Raw genomic sequence first — 16,863 nt, 5'->3', positions numbered from 1 at the left:
TACATTATTTCTTCAACCTAGATGAAAGAGGAGTGGAGTGTGGAATTCTGGAATGTAGATGGAATGGGAGGACGGTCCGAGGGAGATTGTTTTTTTTTTTCCAGATGCTTGAATTTCATACGCTTATGTGACAGAGTTGAAATCAGCCTGCTGTTTTCCCCAGTGCTGGGAATTTTTCACCTTTCTTTCTTTTTATCAGTTTTTTTCTTACCAGTGCAGAGCAAGGTCAGAAGATTGCCTACCCAATTACTGTGCCAGAGACCAGGGATGAGGCATCTCTTTCTAGTTTTTGCCATAGGGAAGGTGGGAAAATGAGATGGGGCCCTTTCGTTGTATCAGGTTCAGAATCCCATGGAAGACAGGAAGACAGCCTTAGTGAGGGGAGCCGGTGAGCCTTGTTCCCTGCGTCCAGGGGCACACAGGCTGTCAGGGGCGGGACATCAGGCCTTCCGCCCTCGGTGCCCACGAGAGGGAAGGGACAGAGTGTGGGGGACTGCCTGCTCCAGCACACCTAGCACACTCTGGCTGTGAGGCGGTGAAACCTAGCCCTGCTTGGAAAAGCCACACACGGTTCTTAGAAAAAGGCATGAAACATCATGACTCTTAGGAAAGAGTAAATACCATGTGGTCCTGAGTTTCCTGTCTGAAGTTTTGGAATCCTTATGGGCCTTTTTAAAATTTGTTAATAGTAATAAGCTTGGGAAGCATTTTCCTGTCTACTTCCTGAGACCAGAAGAGACAGGTGCTTTCATCAGTAGGAGACAGAGATATGACTGGGAATCAGTTGTTGGATGCTCTAAATTCAAAATTCACATTTGAATTCTGGCCACTTCATTAGTGGAGGTATGGAGCAAATACATCTCCTGTGGGAGTTTCTTTATCATACCCAACAAATAGCCTTGTTTACATTTACAACTAGTCAGAAAATACTTTTTTGTGAAGAACCCATAGAAACTCATCTTGTGGACGAAAGTTTATTTCCAGGTTATCTTTGTGTAATTTGGGGGGATTTAGAAGGACACATTTATGTTGTTGGTTCTGCTGCTCGTGGAAAGTCTGTGATGGGATGCTTCGGCTTTGAGTCCCATCTAATACTCAGGATTTTTAGTTAGTATGGTTTAGGAAATGCCCTATTCATATTTTTTTCCTGGAACACAAAATTTTTAAATGAAGGGTTACTGGGCTTGAGTGACCCATGGGAGCTGATGACCTACTGATCACATCAGAGCATAGATGATCATACATTATTAAGTCAAAGATGGTTTTGAGATTACAAAATCAAGATAACCATATAGCCTTGTCTGCTCTTCAGGGGAAGGAACTTAGATTTTAATTCACTTCTACTGGTACATAAAACATTTGGTATTGCTACATATTTATCCAAGAGCTCAGAATTTTAAATGACTGACTTTTCACAGTGAAAAAAAAATAGGTGTCTGTCAGAGTAAAAGAGTATTAAGGTTCTTTTAGTTTTATCTTTAGAAAACATGAGGAAAATTTCCTTTGGGGGAATGATACTTGTAGGTAACAGAATTTATAAGGGTTCGACTGCTTAGATTTTGGTTTTATCAAAATTGCCATCTATGAGTAGAGGTTGGTTTATTTGTGCCCTGAAGCCATGAATTTGTAAAGCAGATGCGTATGCCAAAAGGCTCCAGTGTGATGAATGGAGATTTACATACAAGACCATTTAATCTTTATAACCTCTAAATTGAGAATTGCCTGAAATTCCGAAACATAAGGGGACAGAAACCCTAGTGACATGAGGCTGTCTGATAAGTGATTTTTTTAAAAAATTGCCTTAGATTGAATGTAGGAAAACCAGACCTACAGGTTAAACTGGGTACATAGGTTTCATTTCCTATTTTGAGGGCTCTTCTAGAAGAATGGTGGTGTGGTTGAGAGAAATTCTTCAGGAGCTCTTTTAAAAAGCTACTCAATATGGATGTTCTGTCTTCATTCTGTGAAAGTCAAAGGCTGTTCTCTTTCGGCTCTTTGTTTTCTTCTGGGTCTGCTTTTCTTTGGATGGGTATGTTTGTTGCTTTTCCATCTCCAGAATTTTTTTTTTTCCTGTTGGTTAGTTCTCTAATACCTCATATTTCTATTTCTCTTATATACCTTTTTTTTTTTGTCATGTCTACTTTCTATCTCTGTCGTAACACAGTATGAGTGAATATGAATGTTAGTAACAGGTCATAATATAGAACTGAAGTATATTTTTACTCTGTTGCATTTGTTGAGTAGATTTTGTTTTTCTTAAAGACCATGGAGTATTTTATATCATTTCTTTAAAACATATAATGGCGGGGCGCCTGGGTGGCTCAGTGGGTTAAAGCCTCAGCCTTCAGATCGGGTCATGATCTCAGAGTCCTGGGATCAAGCCCCGCATGGTGCTCTCTGCTCAGCGGGAAGCCTGCTTCCCTTCCTCTCTCTCTGTCTGCCTCTGTCTGCTTGTGATCTCTTGTCTGTCAAATAAATAAATTTTGAAAAAAAAAAAAAAAACATAATGGCACTTACAGTAGTTCACCAAATTAATAAACCCTCTCCTTACAAAAGAAAGCTATATCTGACTACAACACAACAGAGACCCTTTTAACTCCCCAAAATTGATTTTAAGGGTGCCCTGAGGTCTTAGTGACTCATGTGAGTCCCTGTGGCAGAGAAGAAAGAAGCCGTTGTGTTCCCCCCAGGTCAGAGGTAAGGTTGGCATTGAGCTGGCATTGTCTAACTGCTATAGATCCATGAAAGGGTAGACTAGGAACAAAAGCTCTTTATCTTCAGGTTGACATGGTATCTCTTAACTTTGTCCTAGCCAGAGGGAAAAAACCAATCTCGCCTCATTTGTAACTGAGCTCTCTTCTCACTGAACTGTGGTTTTAGTTCTCGTTATCTGTGGTGTCTGGGAAACCCCAGCCTGGTGAATTAAAGTGGTCTGGGCTTATAGCCCCCAAGCGTGCTAGACAGGAGCAGTGAACTTATATAAAGGAAGGCACTCAAATCTGGTTCCTCAGGATTCCCACAGATTAAAACACGTCAAATGTGAGCTCATAATTGGTGATTACATCTATAATGAGTGAAAACAGCAGAGGAAAAGAATACAAATGCATTTAATCCTTCAAGACTTCAGCATCTTTTATGTAATATGAAATTATTACAGTTAAATGCTTAAAAGAAATAAGCTTGCGTTTTTAGCAATATGTAGAATTCAGTAGTCTGACTGACCACCCTCCTCATTGAGAACACATCACTGATCTGGGATAAAAGCCATGAACCTACACATCTCCCGACCTAAGCAGAAACAGGAACCCTAGCAAGAGGGGGGAAATGTGGTTTGCAGCCTGAGATTTTTGTCTGAATGTCTGAGATGATGTTGGGCATTTCCTTTGATGGGTATGCAGGTTATGAAGGACAAGAGGTAAAGTGGAGCCTACCCAAGACCTGATCATGACTGAGGAACAGAAAGTTAAGTCCACTAAACTAGGAGGGAATTTTTGCCCATTTCTCAACCTTGATACTGGGTAGAGGGGGGCAATAATCTTCCCTCAGAATTTGCAACCATAAATTGCACTTTTATGTAGTTTTTGGATCAGAATTTACACTTTGTGGTCTGAAAACCCAAATAGATAAATCATATTAAAGTGGTTGTGGATTGCTTATGTCCACAAGATGCTAGCAGAAGCCAACATAAATCCTCGTTGGAAGAATACAACTTCAGTTTGGATCTTAAAGAATTTCTATAAAGTTCCAAGAAAAGGAATCATTTCATTGTCTTAATATTTAAAGAAATAAAAAGAAATTTTGGGAAGACCAGCAAAGGAATAAGAGACTATAAAGAATGACCAGGTAGATTTTGAAGAATAAATGGATCTTCTAGAAATGAAAATACAGCAAACTATTAAAATGAACTCAGTGGGTAAATTGAGCAGCAGTATCATTGTAGCATAAGAGAATTCATGAATTCAAGACAGGAAAGTACTGTCCAGAGTACAGTGCGAAGGGTAGAGTTGAAATATGACAGATACAAAGTTATGTGGAAGGTGGTGCAGACATTTAACAAAGATAGAATGGGGCAGACAGTATTTGAAGAGGTGATGGCTGGGAATTCTCCAGAATTAATCGAAGACTCGAACCCACAAACTCCAATAACCCAGCAAATCCCAAGCAAGACAGACAAATGGTGAAATGGCAGAATACCACAGACTGAAAAAGAACGTATTAAAGCAGCCAGAAAGACAAAGCGACTACCCACAAAGGAAAGCTAGAGTTTACGTACAAATAAAACTGGGGAAATCTCTCTGGGTAAGATAGATGGAGCATATCACCATCCATGTCCTGCTGCTCATTTTGCACTGCAGTTTTTAAAGATGCTATCATACAGGGAATCTGGGTAAAGAGTGCACAGGCTCCCTCTTAGCAGCCTCTTCCATCTTATAGATGCATCAGAATCTATAGTTATCTCAAAATGAAAAGTTCAGTTTAAAAAGAGAGGGGTATTAAAGAGGGCACATGGGAAGAGTGCTGAATGTTCTCTGCAAATAATAAATTGGAACACTACATCAAAAACTAATGAAGTACTGTATGGTGACTAACATAACATAATAAAAAAAATAAAGTTCAAACACATACAAAAAATAAGAGGTTTTCAAACTCCCGTTTCCCCAAAAGTATGATTTCACCGAAGCTGTGTTTTTAATAATGTTATTTTAATTTATGAGACCTTAAAAGATAGTAAAGCATAACCTTGAAAAAGTAAGACAAAAGAAGGAAACAGAAGAGGCTAAAAGGAAAATGAAAAGACAAGTGTGATATAAGATGGTAAAAATAAGCTCACATGAGCTAAACTTTGCAGTTAAAATAGATTGTTAGACTTGATTATTTTTAAAGATCCAGCTATGTGAAATTTAAAGGGACAAGCCTTTTAAAAGATAAGGCTGCAGATAGAATAAAAGACAAAGGATAAGAGCTGCAAAGTAAAAGGAAGCTGTTGAAAATCTGTTACTGGGGCTCCTGGGTGGCTCAGTTGGTTAGGTGACTGTCTTTGGCTCAGGTCATGATCCTGGAGTCCCAGGATTGAGTCCTACATCAGGCTCCTTGCTCAGCAGGGAGTCTGCTTCTCCCTCTGACCCCCCTCTCATGATCTCTCATTCTCTCTCTCTCTCTAAATAAATTTTTAAAAATCTAAAAAAATCTAGTAATAACAAAAAATAAGGAAAAACCTTTACTTCGAGACAAAGAGTATTGCTATATAATAAAAATGAGTAGATCACAAAGATGTAATTATACTGAATTTTAATGATTTTGATAAAAATAGCGTCTGGGGCGCCTGGGTTAAAGCCTCTGATCCCAGAGGTCCTGGGATCGAGACCTCACATCGGGCTCTTTGCTCCGCAGGGAACCTGCTTCCTCCTCTCTCCCTGCCAGCCTCTCTGCCTACTTGTGATCTCTGTCAAATGGGTAAATAAAATCTTTAAAAAAAAGAAAAATAGCCTCAAAGTACACTGAAAAGCATTTGCAAATTCACCTTTGTAGTGAGTGATCTACAAAAATATAAACTTCTAGCTCTTTTCCTCCCTGGCTGTTTGAGGCTCAGTCACCGTCATGAATGACATAGTAACTGTCCAGACCAGGAAGTTCCATGACCGACCAACTATTTCAGTGGAACAGAAGGTCACTGATGTTCTTCATCCCAGAAAGGCAATGGTACCTAAGACAGAAATTTGGGGAAAACTAGTCAAAAATGTGTCAGACCACATCAGATGTCATCTTTGTATTTGGAATCAGAACCCATTTTGGTTGTGGCAAGACAGTGGGCTTTCACATGATTTATGATTCCTTGGAATATGCAAAGAAAAATGAAGCCAGACACAGATTTGCAAGATGTGTCCTATATGAGAAGAAAAAAGTCATCAAAAAAACAATGAAAGGAATGCAAGAACAGAATGAAGAAAGTCAGGGATTCTAAAAACCATTGTTGGTGCTGGCAAAAAGAAGTGAGCTGGAGATGGGACAACAGAAGGAGTAAAGATTTTGTGGTGACTGTGGGGATTGTGCAGATTTTTTATGAGAGGATTAATAAACTAAGAACTTTCATGTGTCTGAAAAATATACATATGTATATATAAATTTCTGAGTATGTAAAGCATTCATGTAGTTCAAAGCTCAAAGATAGTAGGAGGTACACAATCTTATCTCTTCATTTGCGTAGTTACCACTTCTTTTCCTTCCATACCAGTCTAACAACTTTTAGTTTCTTTTCTATCAAGAGTTTCTTGGCATATAAAAGCAATATAAAAATCACATTTTCTCCCATTCTTAAAACCTAAAAGCATATTTATACATACCATTCTGCATTTTGGTGATTTTTACTTAACATATCGTAAGATACTTCCATATTAGGTTAGAGAGGGCATCCTCATTCTTGATTATCACTGTATGGCATTCCACTATGTGGAATAGACACTGGGATTATTTGCAGAGTTTTGTTATTATAAACAATGCTGCCATGAATATAACCTCTTATATACTATCATTTTGTATGGGTGCAAGTATATCGGTTGCATAAACTAAAGTGGAATTGCTGGATTAAAAAGTGCATGCATTTTTAATTGTGGTAGATATTGCCAAATAACTTTTTATAGAGGCTGTACTAATTTCCACTCCCAGCACCAATGACAGTGCCTCTTTTCCTACACACTAGACTATCAGCATATTCTTGGATTTTTGCCACTCTGATATGTGATCGATAAATGGCATTCTTAATATCATTTTAATTTTCTTACTGAGTGAGGCCGAACAATATCTCATATGCTCAAGAGCTATTTCTATTGTCTGTTAACTGTCTTTTCCTAGCTTTTGTCCATTCTTTATTGGTTTGCAGCAGTGGTGTGCTGGAGCTGTCTTGAGCTTTTTCATGACAGCCATTTGTTAAATTTTTGGACATTTGGAATCTGGTTGATTTCATGTTAGTAGCCTGAAACTGGCCATGGTGGGGAATATTTACACCAGAGAAACTGGAAAACACTGATTGGTAGGAACCCTCCCCCACTGCCAGTTGTTAAACATTTATCAGCACAGGCTGGTTGGTGGACTTCTTATTGATTCCTAGAAAACTTTTATATGTTAAGGAAATTAGCCCTTTGTGATTTGAATTGCAAATAATTTTTCCTAATTTGTCCTTTTCCTTAACTTGTTCATAGTTTTATTCTTGTCATACTGAGGTTTTGCAAAAAATTAAGGAGACTTCTTAATTTTCTGATGGCTTTAATTTTGTCATAGCTAGAATGGACTTTTCCATTGTAAGTTACAAAGGATTTCTCCTATGTTTTCTTTTAGAACTTTTATGGTTTTGTGTTTTACATTTTAATCTTAGGTTCATTTGCTGTTTTTCTTGTTGTAAAGTACGAAATACAGATCCAGCTTATTTTTCCAAAGCAAAACACAAACAAACGAGACCTAGAAATACGTATTTTTTTAAAGCAACACATTATGTTGAACTACATATCAGTCCTCATGGAATGAAGCAAAAGCAGTTCTTAGAGGGAAATTCATAGCCTTGAGTTTATATTAGAAGAGAAATAGGAGGTTGTTTGCAATTTGTTAGAAAAATAACAGAATAAACCCAAAGGAGAGTAGGAAAGAAATAATAAAGATAGGAGTACAAGTTAGTGAAATAGGAATTAAACATTCACTAGACAGGATTAAGAAATACAGTCTTATGAGGAATTGGATAATCCCAGTCTTCCATCAACTCCAAGAAGATAAAGTGGGAATATTTTCCTCATTAATGGAGCTGGCATAGCCTTAAAACTAAACCAGAGGAAGTACGGTTGAGACATTGTGAGTGTGCATATTATGAGCATAGGAGTTTATTTCAGGTTTTTTGTTTTTGCTTTTAAAGATTTTATTAAATTTTTTTTTTTTTTTTTTTTGGACAGAGAGAATGAGCATACAGGCAGGGGGAGTGGCAGGGAGAGGGAGAAGCAGACTCAGTGGAGGGAGAAGAGTATGGAGCCCCATGCAGGTCTCAATCCTAGGACCCTGGGATCATGACCCAAGCCAAATGCAGGTGCTTAAGTGACTGAGCCACCCGGGTGCCCCTTATCTCAGGTTTAATAGCTTAGAAACTTCCAGATGGAGCTCAGCGCATCTAAGAGAAGAATCCTCTTATCTCAGAAGATGCAGAGAAAGCATCAAAAAATTCAACATTTTGGCAAATTATTAGCAATTAGGAATAATAAAGGAGTTCTCTTAGTCTGTTGAAATATCCTAGTTTTTGTGAAATTCCAGAATTTTTTGCTTAATGTGACTCAGAGTAGCAAATCCTACCTGTATAGGTGTGGACTACATGTCTGAGACAGTGGGATAAAGGCAGAGAAATGAAAGGGTGGAGTTCAAAGGGAAAAAACTGAAGTCTTGTTTGTAGATGGTATTCTATTTACATAACTGCAGATAATCTACATACAAGTTAGTAAAATTAACAAAAGTGTAGCAAGGTTCCCAGAATTAAGATCAAAATATAAAGATTAATTACACTCACGTTTCTCAAGAAGTTAGAAAATATAGTGCGTCATAAAAATAAGGCACCTTTGAATAAATCTGTAAGAATTGAGTAAGGCTTTTAGGAAAGATAAAGCTTTATTGTAAGACATTAAAGAAAGTGAGATAAATGAAGGAAAAAACATGGAAAGATCAATATCATAAAGCTGTCTTATTCCCCCCGCCATCCTTCAGGTTAACCTGCAGTCCATATAATGCCAGTTAAGATTTCAACAGGTCTTTTTAAACTGAATCTTTAGATGCATGTGGAAAAGAGCAAAGGCTTTAAGAAAAAGTGGGTTGATTTCCAGTTAGCAAGATTTTTTCTTTTTAAGCTTATCACAACATTTTGATGTTGTACCAGTGTGGACACGTGGACCAATAGGATAGACTAGACAATTGAGAAGCCTATATATGTATTTAAGTACTTGGTAAATGACAAAAGATGGCTTTGTAGATCAGTAAGAAAGGGATTAAGAGAATGTATTTGGACATTGGTAGTCTTATGGAAAAAATGAAACAGATCTCTCCTTTACCTCCTGCAGAAAAATAATTTCCGTAAGCTCACAAAAAAAAAATGTTGAGCATAACAGTAAGTTTTGGAAAAATATATACCCTATGGTATAACTAAAAGCACTTAAAATATATAAAATAAGGCCATCTGTTTCATGGTTATACAACGATATTAAAAGTTTAAAGAAATGCAAGGGGATAATGAACACTGGGTTTAGGATCAGGTTACTAAATGTTGGGAGAAAGTAGGAGGTACAGGGACATTAGCAAAGATTTTTATTTTTTAAGCTGAATGGGTATGGATGTTCATTTAAAATTCCTTTTTGTGACCGAAATGTTTTGCAGTAAATTTAAAATAGGGAGTGAGATTCAGTTGGCTTTTCATGTTCACTTTGCCTTGGTGACTGCCTTAATTTAACTTGGTGACTTCCTTAAGAATATAAAATGGCCAGGCAGGCAGGCACAGGTAGCTAAACCAGTGATGTGGCCTTGGACAAATTAATGAATCCCCCCTCCCATTTCTCCTCTTCTCATCTGTAATATGAGAATAATTATATGTTCTTAGGAGGATTCCAAGTTCACACATATACAGCTCTTAGTATAGTACCATACATGTAGCTCTTCGTATAGATTCTAGAATTTGTGAGTCTTTACTTCAGCTGTGATTAAAAGTTATTGATTCTTTCTAGCTTTAATTTTTTTTTCTTAATGCAATACTTTCATTGCTCCTTACCTCCCTTTCTTGAACCTTTTTCAAGCTTTAGGATTTGTTTAACTGTATTCTTTTTCTGTAAGCTCTCTTAAATGATGAGGTAGAAGTGGTTTTGAGCAATGTTAAGTTGCCAGTGTGAGTTCCGTTGGTTTGTGTTTTCCCTATCAGATTGTTCTGACTGAAGTATAGCAGGAGAGACATTTTGTGCCCACCCAAAACCAAAGAAGCCCCGAATTTTAAAAAGTTTAATCTCTAACTATACTAGTCTGGTTATCAATGATTTTGCATTTCTGAGTTCACTTTTGTTTTGTGGTTTCATGGCTTAATAATGGGAGTTAACAGATTGCTTTACTTACAATGGCAAATTCTTTAAACGCCTGTGACATTGCATTATTTTTAGGTTGCTGTTTCTCTTGCTACTCTTATAATACTGATTCTGTCTTCATCTTTTGCAGCTTAGGAACTTGTTGGCATACATGCTTTAAAATAGAAGTTTAGTGCTGCATATCAAAACACATTTATTTTCCAGGGTGCTCTAGCTTTTGTTGATTGCTGATTTAAGGGTTTGGTTTTTTGGTTTTTTGTTTTGTTTTGTTTTATTTTATTTTATTTTGCTTTGTTTTGTATTTACTCTTTTTTTCTGTAGTATTTTTCATAAGGTGATAGCTAATATTTTCTGCCTTTGGAAATTTGACAGATTTATAGGTAATAAAAAAAAGAGAGTTTAATGTGAAAAAAAATCCTCTAATAGATATCACCTCCTCATCAGAAAATATAATATGCTAGAACCTTTGTAACAGAAGCACCTTCCAGGTTCATGACTCTCAGAAGTTGCTAACCTAGCTGTAGAACTTGGGTGCGTGGACAAGATGCACATGCGTATGCACACAGGGAAATGGGTCAGGACGGCCCACGAGGAAGACCCACGCCCCAGCGGGTGACCCATTCAATGCCGCTTGTTCATGGTGTGGGTGGTTCTCTGGAGTCGGTCACACCTACTAAAAACATGATGGAAACCCCGTTTTTGCTGCATCTTCCAGGTCGGATCCGCACGAGACGGCAGAGCTCCGGGAGCGCCACCAATGTCGCCACCACACCTGACAATCGAGGCCGCAGTCGCGCCAAAGTGGTTTCACAGTCCCAGCGTAAGAAGTGTATTTTATACTGTCTGTTATCTCAGTTTTGTTCAGCAGCCCACTCTACGGTTGACGAATTGGTAGTATTTTCAGTACTTCAGGGGAGAAGCACTTGTGTAGCTCTAAGCTGCCGTGAATAGTCTTGATGTTTGTGGGTAAGCTTACAGCATGGACTGTTCCAGGGTGCTTTTGTCTCCTGGCCAGGATTTAAATTTTGTATTATTAAGCATTAAATATTAAAATGTGGCTTCTCTCCCTTTCCTCAAGCATCTCAAATTGAGACCTACCTGGGCTGTGACCCATTTTACTGTTGATAAGGACTCCCTCTGCTGTAATTTAAGAGCAGTACCTGGGGATTATTTTAATGTGGAGTTCTCTTTCAGTGGTAATAAGCAAATCCATTAAAAGCTCTCCCCATTAACCCTGTGTTCTAACATTTGCAGCCTGCTCTCTTCTTCCTGCCAGTGTGGGCTCCTGCTTTGCCCCACTGCTCTCGCTTCCATTACTGCTTGTCTGTACATGTCGAGTCACTTGGCTTGTTAGCATCGGCCATGAAAGCAGCCACAGATGGAAGGGGTGTGTTCACATCGCTCTTAGGAGCACCCTGGTGTCTCACCTCCCAGCCACACGTGCCTTTGAGTCCCCCACTCCCTCTGTGTGCATAGAGCTGGGTGTCCATGTGCATATGGTTGGGGAAGGCTCCCCTTCCCTGAGAGCTGCACAGGGTCGCTCTCCAGCCCCTGTGTGTCCACCTCCTTTGTGGCTCCGGGAGCTGTCTGGCTCACGTAGAGAGTCTGTGGCCAAACCTTAGGTTTGCCTTAGTTTTTAGATTGCCTTTCTCAGCTCCTTGTGAATTCAGATACTCTCCCCTGTCCCTCTGGTAACTCTAGACCACACGTTAAACAAGTGTAATGCCTTTCTGAAAAGAAGGTGTGACGCCGGTGAATTTGCTTTGGCTTTGGTTATTCTATTGAACCCTAGTGATGCCTGGAGTCACAGATGGAGAGAACGTTCTGTCATGACCTCATATATTTGAGTCAGGTCTTCTTGCACAGAAAGTCTTGACAAAAATGTTCAAAACTCAAAATATGGGTTAGTATGTTAAAATTAGGTTTAATTTAAAAATGTCTAGATTTTAGCTGTACCATGTTAGTTCCTTTCTTGGAGAGGGAGGATTGAACAGTACTTTACATTTTTTTCTGTCTGCTATTCACTGGCATTGGCCTCTGCAGGCATTCTTGCCACTAGTCTGGCTCCTCTGCGTCTGAGGTGGTGAAGACTACTGGCTTCTGTAGTGGGGGTGAGGGCAAGGAGCATTATCCCTTCAGGCCTGTAGAAATCCTGCACCCAGGCTTGGGGCTCCACTTTAAAAGTCTTCAGTTTCACTTTACTCGCTAAATTCCACTCATAGGAAGGTCTGAGACAGCACCAGCAAACAATCAAGACTGGACCTCAAACTTAGGCATATAAATTAAGTGTTAAAAAAATGATTTTAATAGGAAGTAAAAATGAGCATATTTTTATGTTTTACAAATGTAGATAGATACACTAGCATTTGTAGTCCTGGTATAATATTAAGTAGATTTCATTAACATTGGATTTAGGGCCCTTAACAGCATATTTTAAATGTTTGAGGATTCAAATATGTGGAGATTAATATATTTAAATGTTTGAGGATTTTGCATACGACATTCAGGTGAAACTACTTAGTAGCAGTTTCTTTAAATTCATGATGTTTATCGCGCTTGCTCTGTGCAAAGTTCTAGTTAAGGTGGTAGAGGTGCATGAATGAGTAGGATGCAGTCACTTCTCTCCGCTTGCTCAGAACTAGAGAAGAGATGAGCGCTGGAGGCCAAAACACTTGTCCTCTCTGCATCTCCTCCACCTGGCCCCAGGCCTGGCACATTGCAGGTTCCTAAGCGTTTCGTGAACAGACCTGAAATAAAGGCTGATAGAGTATGATATGACTCTGATAAGCATAAGTACAAAAGTAGACTAGGAGGAAAAAGACCTAGAAGAAAAAGCTATTTTGCTAATGTGTTTGTGAACAAAGACATTTGTGTTGTGTTGCATGCTGACCTTCTGTATTGTGCTATTGTCTTTTAATCCACTTTTTGCCTGTCTTTGGTCTGCTCTCATAATCAAGGATCCAGATCTGCTAATCCTGCTGGTGGTAAGCCATTTCTTTTCTTGCCTTTTTTTTTTTTTTTTTTTTTTGCGTTCTCCCCCACCATGTCCCATGTTCCTTGCACAATATTAATTTCTGTGTTTATTTTGAGCTTAGTTAATCTTTCTGCATTTTTTCTGTATGTCCAAATTCTAGAGTTTGGAATGGATTTCTTTTCTCCTTTTACACAGCTTAATAGTTCATTTGGGTGCCCAAAGTTTATGGGCAAGATTAATAAATCCTGAGACCGGTTCTTTTTCATGGTGATGTGTACCACTGATTTTTATAATGAATTTCATTTTGAATTGTAGCTGTCATTATAAAGTCCTAATTCTTGTGAGTGGTTACCTTAATGATTCATTTGAATGACGAAGGTGTGTGTGTATTTCCAGGTTAAGTGTTATTTTAAGGGTTTGTATCCCTTATTCATTCTATTTTGGTACATAATAACATGCATTTTATGTTTGAGAATTTTGTTGCCTTCTCTACTTCAGGAGAGTGGTCTAAGTAGATGACTGCCATTTTGGTGTATTGATGTGATCTTTAAAATTTTGCTGTTTTCTTTAAGAAAAAATGTCTCATGAGTAATGGTTATATAGCTATCCAGCCACTTAGTCAATTATAAAAATTACTGACTATATGATTTGTTTTTAATTTCTAATTCTCTTGTATACATCTCAGGGCATGTGGCCTATATAATTTTATACTTTTGTAGATTTCTGAGATTTCCTTTGAAGATTAGTACACAGTTGGTTTTTGTAATATATGTGGAAAAGTGAAAAGAATTTCTTCTGTTGTACATGTGTGTATGTGGGATGTGTGTTTATACATATCTGTATAATTTTGACTGCTTTGTCAATTTCAGAGAGGTATGTTAGTTATTTGTTTCATTAGTTGTTATTTTTCTTAGAAGTGTCTTAATAATTATGGCCTTCTGAATATCTCCCTATATTTTTATCAATTTTATGTTTTATATTTCAAGGCTCTGTTACTTGGAACGTAAAGGTTCATGGTTGTTATTATGTCTTCATTGACAGTGATTCTTTTATTAATAAGAGATATCCTTTGTCCTTTGTTTAGTGCTGTTTCATTCTGTTTTATTGTTTTCTATTAGGTATGTTGTTTATTTCTTATAAACAACATTCAGTTGAATTTCATTTTTTTAAAAGCCAATCCAAGAATCTTGTAATAGATGAATTTAATCCAGCCACATTTATTATGGTTATGTTTGAGTTTATTCCTACTATTTTATTTTGTTTGAGTTTATTCCTACCATTTTATTTTGTGATTTTTATTTACCATGTTTCTAGTTATCTTCTTGCCTCCTTTTCTTCCATTTGTTAAATTAATGGGATGTTTTTAGATCTGTTTTCTTCCACTAATGTTTAAGAAACTTCCGTTAGAATTCTCTTTTTCCAGTGGTTACACTTAAAATATTTCACATATCAACTCTTAAAGAATAAAAATATAAAACAATAAACACCTTTGTGATTATTTGTAGAAATTTGCTGTGGAACAGGGAGCTGTTTGTACTCAGCCTGCTCTTTGAATCAGAAATTTTACTCTCATTTTTGTAGAATTCTACCTGTAATAATTCTTTGTTTGAACATTCTTTTATATTTGATGTTTTCTTATGCTCTATTTTAAAGAAAACAGTACTACTATCAACAATAAAGCCATTTTAATGTAAAAGTATTTCAGCCAAATGAATGTGCTTACTGACTTCTGAAATTCTTATAGTTTATTCCCTGATATACAGCCATTCTTCAGTTTTGTTTTATTTCATTTTTAGCTGGCAGCCGGTCAAGTTCCCCAGGGAAATTGTTGGGAAGTGGTTATGGTGGCCTTGCTGGGGGTTCCTCAAGAGGCCCACCTGTGACCCCCTCTTCAGAAAAACGAAGCAAGATTCCCAGGAGTCAGGGATGTAGCCGAGAAACAAGTCCAAACCGAATAGGATTAGGTAAGGATTCTCGAAGACCTCAAAACATCATTCCCAACTTGGTCATAATTTTTATTGTAATGACTTTGTCTAATGTTGGAAATAGAGATCTGTTTTTGAACTGAGGATGTCACTTTGCCTTTGTTAAAAAGACACTCTGATTTGTGTTTTTTACAGATTATGGCATGTTCAGGTTTGAATTACCACTGAAAAATACATGGGCCTCACCATTCAGACTGATGGAAAAGAATTATGTCACCATGGCTTTTGTGTTTTAGAGCCACTTAAAATGTTAGAACTGGGGGAATGGGCGGGATTGTCTTCTTCACAATTAGGAGCAGTGTTGCCTTTCCTCTTTCATGCACTAGCACTAAGTAGCCATTAATCTGTATATGCTTGCAAAAGCAATTTGTAGGGTCCACGTATATTTTGATTTGGAACTTCTCTAACCTAATTGGTGGAACTTAACGGTCAAAGAATGTGTATAGATACTTCAAACATGAAAACTAGAAACAAATGAAAACCAAATATATAATATTTTTGTGTTATAGTGTTTAGTTTCGTTGTGACAGCATGTAGGATTACCTGAATTACTCTCAGCAGCTTACTCTCTTCAAATCTAATTTATATATAATCTTTTTAATATAAAAGGTATCTTTTGTAATATAAGAAATCTATGTTCGTACTCTTTCTTATACCTTTACTGTTTCCTAAGGGTAAAAATCTATTAATGTGAAATCAGAGTACAACTATATAAGTCTTGTTGGCTTTTCTTTCTCATTTATCTCATCAACAGCTTTACTGTTGTTTCCTGTGATGCACAGGCACTTTATTAAGCCTTAGGATCAGAAGACAAAACAGTTAATAGCTTCTGATTTTCAAAGAGCTTGCGGTCTAAGGGATGGAAATGTAAGATAGTATGACAGATACTGTTACACAGTGCTCTGGGACCATAGGAAAGGAGTGTCTTGGGGCCCTGGCCTACACCATACATTCTTCCCAAGAGAGAAATCTGGAAGGACTGGGAGAGGAGAGCCTTGCCAGAAGAGGTCCATTTTTGATGATGTGTAAGGCAGGATTAGGCAAGGCAGGGAGAAAAGGAGAAAGGTGTTCCAGGGCACAGAGGAATGTGCTCAGAAACAGTGGAGGGAGCATAATGGGCTCTGGGAACCACAGTAATTCATTTAGCTACAGCAAAGGAAGTTTGTCAGGGTTAGGTGGGAGTTTGTCAGGGCAGTGGGACTGGGAGGGCACTGCTTATAAAAGTCCTTGAAGGCCACCTGAGCTCTGAGAAGTCGGGGAGGGGGGACATATTTAAGAAGTAGAGTGGATAGGAGTTGGTTTGACTAACATTTCCAAAGCAAGTGAGAAATTTCTACATGATCCCAGCTTTCTGTTGGCATTACATAGCATGGTCCCTGAGCTGACAAGTTACTTGGATCCAGCAATAACAAGTTATGTGGATATACCAGGGAAAGTGGCATGACTAGAATATCTAAATTTCAGATTTGAGGATGTAACATATGTATGTTTGGATCTAGTTTCGTCTGGAAAATGCATTTGATTTCATATTTAGTTGTGAGGTTTTGGCTGTCCCTTTTTGGTAGTTAGCTATGTGTATAAGATATATTTTAGCAATCCAGATTAGTATCATACTTTTAAAAATACTTTATTTTGAGGGATTTGACTTTTTATATTATTAAAGTTGCCTTTTTTACCTTTTTCTTGACATTGGGAGTGGAACTGCCCTAGGTTGCCTAACATAATTCTAGGACCTGGTATTCCATGGTTTTAGCTAGGAAGTTTGTGTTGTGGATGGTTGAAAAGATAGCATGTACTAAGCCTTTACAAGGTCCTGTGA

General features: G+C 37.8%; 1 protein-coding gene across 15 annotated transcripts in view; it reads left to right on the top strand.

Annotated features, from left to right (window-relative positions):
• CLASP1 (cytoplasmic linker associated protein 1) overlaps positions 1-16,863 on the top strand; it is a 268,343-nt gene that overhangs the window by 171,840 nt on the left and 79,640 nt on the right. For 11 of the 15 annotated variants that reach the window (XM_032353912.1, XM_032353910.1, XM_032353909.1 and 8 more), the window contains 3 exons: positions 10,801-10,905; positions 13,043-13,069; positions 14,856-15,023. In XM_032353912.1, the coding sequence (XP_032209803.1) occupies positions 10,801-10,905; positions 13,043-13,069; positions 14,856-15,023 (300 nt within the window). The remainder of the gene's footprint in view (positions 1-10,800; positions 10,906-13,042; positions 13,070-14,855; positions 15,024-16,863) is intronic. The other 4 variants (XM_032353911.1, XM_032353920.1, XM_032353919.1 and 1 more) reach the window with 1 other exon arrangement.

The sequence above is a fragment of the Mustela erminea genome, chromosome 8, assembly GCF_009829155.1.
Source record: "Mustela erminea isolate mMusErm1 chromosome 8, mMusErm1.Pri, whole genome shotgun sequence".
NCBI classification, from domain to species: domain Eukaryota; kingdom Metazoa; phylum Chordata; class Mammalia; order Carnivora; family Mustelidae; genus Mustela; species Mustela erminea.
The sequence above is the reverse complement of the archived record's forward strand: the minus strand, read 5'-3'. Positions and strand labels throughout refer to the sequence as shown.